The sequence below is a fragment of the Erithacus rubecula genome (genome assembly GCF_903797595.1).
Source record: "Erithacus rubecula genome assembly, chromosome: 8".
Lineage (NCBI taxonomy): Eukaryota > Metazoa > Chordata > Aves > Passeriformes > Muscicapidae > Erithacus > Erithacus rubecula.
This window is the reverse complement of record NC_136659.1, coordinates 1,820,554-1,830,062: the sequence shown is the minus strand read 5'-3', so window position 1 is coordinate 1,830,062 and position 9,509 is coordinate 1,820,554. Positions and strand designations below refer to the sequence as shown.

The 9,509-nt window shown below is 55.6% G+C and overlaps 1 protein-coding gene across 1 annotated transcript; it reads left to right on the top strand.

Moving 5' to 3' along the window:
• Positions 1 to 271: 271 nt before the first annotated feature.
• Positions 272 to 2,543, top strand: GBX2 (gastrulation brain homeobox 2). Its single transcript, XM_079310908.1, has 2 exons — positions 272 to 1,090; positions 1,351 to 2,543. Exons 1-2 carry the CDS (start codon positions 595 to 597, stop codon positions 1,866 to 1,868), a joined length of 1,014 nt encoding a protein of 337 aa, XP_079167034.1. The 5' UTR covers positions 272 to 594; the 3' UTR covers positions 1,869 to 2,543.
• The last annotated feature ends 6,966 nt before the right edge of the window (positions 2,544 to 9,509 follow it).

Below are 9,509 nucleotides of genomic sequence, written 5' to 3'. Positions count from 1 at the left end.
ACCCAGAACCACATGGAGCCTATTTGGGGGCTTTTCAAAAAAAAAAAAAAAAAAAAAAGAAAAAAAAAAGGAGGTGGGGGGAAGGAAAGAGGGGGGAAAAAAAGGAAGGGTGGGGGGGGAAGAAGGAGAAAAAAAAAAAGGGTAAAGAAAGAAGGGGAGCGTGAATAAAAAAGAAAAAGGGGAGGTTTGTGGCACAAGGGTGTTTGGGGGTTCGGGGTCCCGGCGCGAGCATCGCGCGCGGCCGCCCCGTCCGGGGCGCGCGAAAGGGGCGGGGCAGGAGGCGTGGCCAGCGCACCAAACCCCGCCCCTCTTCCGGCGCGGGCCAATGGGCGGCGGCGGCGGCGGGCACGTGGGGCGGGCCGCGTTCCCAGGCGGCCAAAATGTGAATGGGCGCGGGGCAGCGCGGGCGGGCAGAGCGGCGGCGGCGGCGCGGCGGGGGCGCAGCGCGGGCGGGGCGGCCCCGATGTGCGGGCGGCCGCCGAGCAGTCGGGCCGCGGCCCCGCTCCGCCCCGGCTGAGCGCCGCCGCCGAGCAGCAGCAGCAGCAGGAGGAAGAGGAGGAGGAGGAAGGTGGTCGCTCGCCCGCTCGCTCCGGCATGAGCGCGGCTTTCCAGCCCTCGCTGATGATGATGCAGCGCCCGCTGGGAAGCAGCACGGCCTTCAGCATCGACTCGCTGATCGGCAGCCCCCCGCCGCCCGCCCCCGGGCACTTCGTGTACACCGGCTACCCCATGTTCATGCCGTACCGGCCCGTGGTGCTGCCGCCGCCGCCGCCGCCGCCGCCCGCGCTGCCGCCCGCGCTGCCGCCCGCGCACCCGCACCACCACCCGCTGCCCAGCCTGCCCTCCGGCTTCTGCTCCGGCCTGGCCCAGGGCATGGCGCTCACCTCCACGCTCATGGCCACGCTGCCCGGCGCCTTCCCCGCCTCGCCGCAGCACCAGGAGGCCGCCAGGAAGTTCGCGCCCGCGGGCAACTTCGAGAAAGCCGAGGGCGTCCCCGCGGAGGGCGGCGGCGACGATGGCAAAGCCTTCCTGGGCAAGGACGGGGCTCTGCTGCCCTTCCCCGCCGCCGACGCCGTGCAGGCTTCCCTGGGTGAGTGAGGATGCCCGGGATCGGGGGGTCGGGAGGTGCGGGGGGACCCCCGGGAAAAGGGAGGGAGGGAGGGCTGAGCTGCCGCCGCCGCTCGGGAAAATCAGCGCAAACCAAAGATGCGCCGGTAAAAAAAATCAATAATTAAATAAATAAAAGGAAAAAAAAAATCCCCAAGCCATCAATTTTGGGGTGCTGCAGGGCGGGGGGCCGCGGCACGGAGGGTGCGGGATGCTAACGAGAGGCCTCTGCTCCCTTCGCAGCTCTGCGGGGCCAGGGCAAGGAGGACCCCAAAGCGGAGGAGGATGCGAAAGGCAAGGAGGAAAGTTTCTCCATGGACAGCGATCTGGATTACAGCTCGGACGACAACATCGCCGGGCAGGCGGCTCACAAGGAAGAGGACTCTGGCAACGCGCTGGAGGAAAACCCCCAGAACCCCCCCAGTTCCACCAACACCACGTCCACGGGCAAAAACCGGCGGAGGCGAACAGCCTTCACCAGCGAGCAGCTGCTGGAGCTGGAGAAGGAGTTCCACTGCAAAAAGTACCTGTCCCTGACCGAGAGGTCCCAGATCGCTCACGCCCTCAAACTCAGCGAGGTGCAGGTGAAAATCTGGTTCCAGAACAGACGGGCCAAATGGAAACGGGTCAAGGCGGGCAACGCCAACTCCAAGACAGGGGAACCCTCCCGGAACCCCAAGATCGTGGTGCCCATCCCGGTGCACGTCAGCAGGTTCGCGATCAGGAGTCAGCACCAGCAGCTGGAGCAAGCCCGACCCTGATCTCTCCCTCCTCCGACGCTCAGAGCCACAAGTTTTTTAAAGGGGAAAGTTTCCAACGCGGGGTTTGAAGGCAGCCCACCCGAATAAAAACAAAAATGAGCGAAGCAAAAAAAAAAAAAAAAATCCAAAAACCACCAACAGAAAAAACAAAAAAAACCCGCCACAAAAAAAACTAAACACACACAAACAAACAAAAAAAACCCACCCAAAAACCCCGCGTGAGCGCATGGCAAATCCCCACCACGAGCGAACTTTAAAGCGAAACTTTCCACGCACCGCGAGGGGAAGAGGCTTGGAAACTGTTTGGGTTGGGAGCAGGGCTGTCCCAGGCTGGAAGAGACGCACAGACACACGCAGATATTTATGGCGAGCCTCTGGACGCGCCTTGGCCGTGGGCACGGCGGATGCGGAGCGGTGCCGGCGCTGGATCCCCTCGCCGGAGCATCCCCAGCGGCGCCTTTTGCCACCTTTGGGGTTTTCTTTCTTATTCGGGGCCGAAAGGTAAAAAACAAAAACAAACCCCACAAAAACAAAAAGACCAGAGAACAAACAAACAAAAAAACGGGAAGAAAACTCAGAGTTTCATTTCACGCCTTTTTTATTGTTTGGTTTTATTGCCGATGGCTGAGTGGCAGGCACTGGGGAATGAGTTTTTAAATCTCTTTTTTTTTCTTTTTTTTTTTTTTTTTTTTTTTTTTTTTTTTTTTTTTTTTTTGCCTGGCTTTCTGTCGATTCGGTTTGCCTATTTTACCAAGCCATGTTTAAAGGAGAGAAAGAGGGGGGGCGGGGGGGGAAAGGCAAAAAAAAAAAAAAGAAAAAAAGAAAAAAAAGCAGCACGATCTTCACTATTGTGTTTAATTTATTTCAATGTAGCTTATTTCCTTATAAGTTATGAAATTTAAAAGCAAACTAAGTCTTGTGAATAAAAACCGACAAAGAAACAAAAAAGACTTGAAAAAAAAAAAGAAAAAAAAAAAAAAAAAGCCCTCCAGCCCCCGGCTGTTCTGTCCAGGATTTGGCGTTGAGCTGATTTTCTTTTCCCCTCCTGCACTGCCGGAGCGGAGCGATGCCGCTCTCGCCTCTATTTTTGTTTCTGTTTTTTTTCTTTCTTTTGCGAAGCCGCATTTATTGCCGGGGAGAGGGGGGGAGCCGGGTGGAAAACTTTCTCTTTATTATTTTTACCCCTTGTTCTGAGGGGTGAGAAAGCTGTTTAGCTGCGACTCAGCGGGGGTGGGGAGCAGGGGCACCCCCGCATCTCACCCGGCGGGTCCCAGCCCCGTTTTTGGGGGTGCAGCCGCTGCCCCCCAGCCCCGTGTTTGGCGGGGGTGCCGCCTCTCCCCAGCCCCCTTTTTGGGGGTGCAGCCGCTGCCCCCCAGCCCCGAGCCCGTTTTCGTGGCGCCGGGGCCGGATCGGGGGGTGGGAGGGGTCGGGGCCGGAGGGTCCCGCATCCCCCCCTTCCCTTCCCGCATCCTTTTCATTCCCCCTTTTTTTCTTTTCTTTTTTTTCCACCTATTATCCGCATCCCGGCTCTGTCCATGCCGGTGCCACCGTGACATTGGCGGCGGCGGCGATCTGGAATTAAAAATGACATTTTCCCGAGGAAAACTGAGTGCCGGGGGCGTGAGGGGGGTGTCAATTAAAATTAAATAATTTAACCTGGGGAGGTCATACGGTCCGGAACAGGCTCCCAGGTTTGGCCGGGTCACATCGCTCACGCTTCATCATTTATTTATTATAATTATAATAGTTAATATTGTTATTATTATTTTGTTTGGGTCGGAGAGGGTTGGCGGCGGCTCCGGGGGATGCAGCGTGGGGGGGGTGGGGGGGACCCCGCTCCCCAAAAAGGCACAACCCCGGTCAGCAACCCGCGGGGAGCAGCGGGAAAAACCCGCAAATTCCACAATCCCAGCCTTTTCGGCACTGCTTTAAAACACGGAAATGTTCATCCTAATGCTGATGATAATTTTTGGTTTCGCCCGTGCGCGGAGCCGCGGGACACGCGTGGGACAAACACCCGGTGCTGCCTCCGGAAAAAGATGATCCTCGAATTTAATTCGGGTGGCTCTTGGGGCCAGCATAGCGCGGCTGTGCTCCCCTCACCCTCCCCCAAAAACGGGGTGCACCCCCCGCTGGCCGCTGTTGCATTTTAGGGAGCAGCAGCTGCTCGTCAGCCCCGTCCCCCGCCGGGACATCGCTCCCTGCGCGCCCCCGGCAGTGGGAAGCGATTTCCGCGGCGGGTTGGGGTCCCCCGCTGCCCCCTCCATCCCAGGACCGGAGGGGGAAGCCCCGGGCCGAGGGCCGGAGGAGAAGGAGATAAACAAGCGAGGGGGTTGATAGCTGTCATCATCACCATCATCATGGCTTTCATTTGGCTGCCTAATGAGTCAGATCACAGGCAGAGAGAAAAATTGTCAATCGCCCAGGCTCTAATGAATTTTTTTGCAAATTGTAATCAAGCCAGGCCGTCTCAGCTCGCTGATTAATGAGACCCAGGAGGCCCGGCCAGCACCTCAGCTTTTTATTCCATACCGTCCTCCCTGTACTAAATTAACAGCAACTTGTCTGAGCTTCAAATTAACTCCCAATGATTAATTCTGATGGGGGGGGGTCTGAAGAATAGCTCGTCCTAATAGGCACTGGCCTCTGATGCTGTTTGAAATTAATACACTTCCCCTTTGGCTGCCGGCTTTAATCCAAGGTTGGGTTTTGACATCACTATATTTGTTGTTACAATAAATTCCTCTTACATCTGCAGATCAAATAATTGCGGCGCTCGGGGAGCGCGGCAGCGATGCCGGCAAACCCCGAGTCGGAGGGCACGGGGAGCAGCCCGCTCTTCTCCTCCTCACCCCCAGCTCCAGATTTATCCACAAATGTGCACTTTTAAGGCTGGGATGCTGGGATGGCGCTGCCTCGCTCCTAAATAAGACATCAGCGCCTTTAAATCCCCCCCTCCGTCCCGCTGCCGCCGCAGTGACCCGGCAAAGTCCCCGCAGAGACCCCGCAAACTCAGCTCGGAGGTGCCAGCGCTGCCTCCCCCCCCTGGTTCTGGTGGTGTGGACTTAATTGGTTTAATTATTTCAGCCGGGCTGGAGGTGTCCCTGCCTTTTTCCTGCCCCGGGGGTGCGACAAGGACCCGGTTCTGGGGCTGACCCCGACACCCCCAGAGGGGCTCGGGGGGCTGCGCTCCCTTGGGATCGCCCTCCCGAAGGACTGAGCACTCTCGGCACAGACCCCCACCCCCCGGGGGTCCCACGGGGTTGTGTCCCCCCTGCCGGCTCCATCTCCGTCACCGCCATAAAGCACCCGGCACCCTGACGCACAAAAAGCAACACCATATGCACCAAGACAACCTGTATGAATTATAAATCGCATCGTAAAAATTGATTGCCTATCCCAGTATCCCAGCCCTTCGGAAACACGGGCGGGGAGGGGGCGGGGACCCCCCTGTGCCCGTGTCCCCCGTGTCCCCTGTGGGTGCCCGCTCCCTTCCGTCCCCTCCCGCCGCCGCGGGATGCTCGCCCGCCCCTCGCTTGCTCTTTTCTCCCTCCCGCTACGCCTGGACCATAGAGAGCGTTAATCTATTTATTTCAAGCCACTTCATCCTCTCTGCCGCTTTTGTCCCGGCCCCAGCCTCTGGCTTTGTGGCAGGACCGCTGAGGTTTTAAAAGCCCCTTCCCCTATAGTTTGAGGTCTCCTTGGCTGCCTGAATTACAATGGCTGAAACAGGATTACACTGACCTGATCCTATTAAACTCGCCAATCGATCTGTGCCGCCCTCCCTCCGGCTCCGCGAACTTACTCGCCCAACTTTCCCCAGGGCTCAGCCTGGGAAGAGGGAGAAGCCAGAGGCCGCCTTTCCGAGCAGGCCTGATGGAGGAAGGGAGGAAGGATGGGATGGAGGGATGGAGGCTACTTTTGTTTTCTTGGTTTGTTGCCCCCCACTTTTTTTTTTTTTTTCTTCCCTTATGGAACCACGTGGATTTTAAACCTCTGCTTCATCTCCCACAACCTCGGCTCTGAAATAAAAGCCGGTGTTTCCTCGGTGCCCTGACTGCCAGCTCCGAGTCAAATCCTTAAAATCATGCGGAAAAGGGGCTTTTTAGCAATAAGCAAAACCATTCTACGGAATGTATAGATTTTAGCTACGAGCAAAAAACCTCCGGTGGGGGGGGGAAGGTGGGGCACCCGCCTGGTTTTACAGACAACCCAGGATGGGGGAAAACCTGGGGATCCACATCCTCCATCCCTGCGGGCCACAGGGAGAGCCCCGAGCACCTCCCGGAGCATCCCCCGAGCGCCTCGGGCTCGGTAGGAGAGAGTCCCTGATATTTGGATGTACCTCAGGAGGGCAGGGAAAGTGTCCCTCGTCCCTGGATGCGCACAGAGAGACAGTCCCCGGTCCTTGGGTCTGCGCAGAGAGTCCCCGGTCCCTGGATGTGTCCCGGGAGCGCAGGGACAGCAGCCCCAGGTTCTGTCGCCCCGCAGCAGCAGCGCTGGGGATGAGGATGCTCCTCTCTGCCTCCTCCGCGCCAGCACCTGCGGGGGAACGGGAATTCATCCCCCCATCCTTTCCCCCGGGAAAACCACCGGGAGGCGGTGGGATGGACGGGCAGTGGCAGTAAAACACGGGGTGTTTGCCAGGAGGAGCGGGCTGGTGGCGAGGGGCCGGAATGAGCGGCAAAGGGCCCATCGCCGGCTCCGGGGGAGCGCTTTCAATGCTCACATCCTATTAATTAACGCAGCAAAAGACAACCCGGGGACTCCCGTTTATAATTTTCCAGGAGAGTGTTACCAACAGCGAGGAGCTGGCTGTGTGGTGCCAAATGCCTGCAGCTCCCAATCTTCTCTAAAAGGCGCCAAAACCCCAAAAATGGCCTCCCCAAAAGGGTCATTAGCAGTGATTTAATTTTTTTTATAAATTATCATGTCTTGATACTACCTGAAGTGATAAAAATTGCAACTGCCTGAGTATAAACAGAAATCTTTGCTGTTCTCCTCCCAGTTTTGATCCTCTTCAAGATTGCTGTTTTTGCAAAAGCATCCATACTCAGAAATGTTGTGGGAAAAGTTGGCTTTGGCCCCAAAAGCCCTTTAAGAAACATCTGCCTCCCTTGCTGGCATTCCCAGAACAGCCAAAAGAAGCCATGGGAATGGTAAGGAATTGGGGTTTGTTTTGGTTTTTTTCACCCAACTTGGAAGGCACCGATGAGTTTTTAAGGAGCAATTAACTGGTTTTCCTCTACTGCTTGAAAAAAAAAAATTAAAAAATTGTCTTGCTGCTTTTCATCCAAAACACCAAAAGGATTTGGGTTGAAATTGTCTCTCCCCACCCCAAACACCAAGCCAGACTCTCAGATTGCAGCAGCACCCCCCCCCAGATAATTTTGTCTGTGCCCAGCACCAATGGCAGAGCCCAGTCTGAAGAGTTGCCCAGCCCAGGCAGTGGGAGCAGCTTTCTGCCGCCATTCCCTCTTTGCTGGAGGGGATGGATGGCAGCAGGGACCTTCTGCAAACCTGCACCTGCACATTTACAAATAATCCCTCCATTGCTAAGAAGCCACTGGGGTTTTTCTGAGCCTCCTTACAGCCATGGGTCACAGTATCTGTCACAACCATTGCCCCTCTGAATGAGGCTCATGGTCATTTTTAAGACACACATCTGTATTTTTTTTTTCCAACCAGATGCTGGGCTCCTAAGCCCACAGCTGCTATTTCTCCCCCTCCACAATTATTTTCATATTTCCCCATTTCCAGAGTGGCCATAAGTCCCTGCAAAAGGAGGGTAATGGGAAGGCTCTCTCTGAGAGAAATTGTTAATTTGGGATTTATAAAGGACTTTCCTTAATGAATGATAGTTGAGATTGATCTGTCTTCCTGCCTCGTTCTGCAAAGTAACATTTGTAAAGTAAGGTGATCCCAATTACTCCCTCTAATAACCCTCTCCAGAAGAGATTTCAGAGCCAGAGCCACGAATGCTCTGCTCCCCTGTGCCAGGAGCTTTCTGGATTCATCCAGCTCATCCAGCAATCCCCAGCTCCCTGCCTGCTGGGGATCAGCTCCATCTCCAGGATGTGCTGCAGGAATCACAGAGCCACAGCAGGGTTTGGGCTGGGAGAGGCCTCAGAGCTCATCTCATTTCAGCCTGCCCTTCTCCAGGCTGCTGCAGGCCCTGGGACACTTCCAGGGGTGAGGGGGGGACAGCTTGGCATCCCAGGGATGGGATGGAGAGGGATGGGGATATCCCACTCTGGTGCTGTTGTCCCCAGGGTGCCAGGTCCAGGGGGGTCACAATGCCCTGACCCCCCCACCACCTCCTGGCTACTCAGAGAGAGGGAAAATTATTCAATTATTGCCCAAAATGCCTTCTCAGGAGAAAATACCAGCACTGGAGGGCCCTTGAATCAACAGGAGAGTGGCAGCTCAGGAATGGATCTGGCAGCTGGAGCCAGGCAGGCTCAAATGAGGAGCAAGGCCTTTCTCCCTTTATTTATTTTGCTTAAAATATGGATCTATTACAGATCAGAGCCAATTAAAAGGTCTGGGGGGGCTCTCCATCTTCTCCAGGTCTCCAGCTGGAGGCTGGATGCCTTCAGGGATCTGATGTTTTAACCAAGAGTCGGTTCTTGCCATTGCAGGTCCCTTCTCCAGCTGCTTCTCCCTTTCCATCCTGCCTCTCTCCCCTTTGCTTCCCTCTAGCAGGGAACAAAGGTGTGGAAATCCCATTCCCTTCCCTCCTTTCTGTGTTGCCATCCCACATCTCTGTCCCACACCCAGAGGTTGGTGGGACATCTGCAGGGCCAGGAGCCAAGGACAGGAATTTTTTCCCCATTCTTCCAACCCTGCTCCCCAACACTTGGGAGGGAGATCCTCACTGCCACACCACCAGCACTCCCCTTTCTCTCAAACAACATCAGCTCAGAGATGCCCCAGCACCCAGAGAACACTAATGCCACTTTCCCAGTAATTCCAGGGGGAAGGAAAAATCCAGAAAAAATCATCATTTTTTTTTTTTTTTTTTTTTTTTTTTTTTTTTTAAACAAAATAAAATTCCCTTTTAAATCACTTCAGCACTGCTGGAGGGAACTAAGAAGCACAAATTGTAAGAGCCTTGCTCTGGGTCACCTTCAGCAGAGGTGACCCTCGGACCACTCTGCCTTTGGATGCCTCATCCCTGCTCCAGGGACTATTTTGGGTATTTGAGCTCTGCACAGAACACGCTGTTTTCTCTCCCTGCCCGACAAAAAAACCATCCCCCTGGAGAGGCAGAGCTGGTGTGAGCCGGGCTGAGGGGATTCTGCATCCCAGCTCCAGGGAGCGCTGCACAGGATGAAATCCCGAATTATTCCCTCACCTGGCACAAAACCTCAGCGCCGCCAGTATCAACCGGCCGGGCCGATTAGCGGCAGCCACCAGCCAATAAATAAATTGGAACCATCTCCAGAGCTGATTAGCTTGCTAATTAAGCTCAGTTACGGGGAAATCTGCAGTCAATCAGCCCGGCCATTACCAGTTGGAGCGGCTGAGCGGGAGATGGGGATGCTGCAGCTCTGCTGGGAGGAGGAGGAGGAGGGGAGCTGGGGGTGGGGAGGAAGGTGCTGCCGAACCCGCTTTTCCCAGCACCATGGAGAGGTTCAT

Bases quoted from the DNA above. Each gene is read 5' to 3' on its own strand.
- GBX2 (XM_079310908.1), top strand. From the start codon at position 595: ATGAGCGCGGCTTTCCAGCCCTCGCTGATGATGATGCAGCGCCCGCTG. The intron at 1,091-1,350 runs GTGAGTGAGGAT...CTCCCTTCGCAG, and splicing joins CGCCGTGCAGGCTTCCCTGG to CTCTGCGGGGCCAGGGCAAG.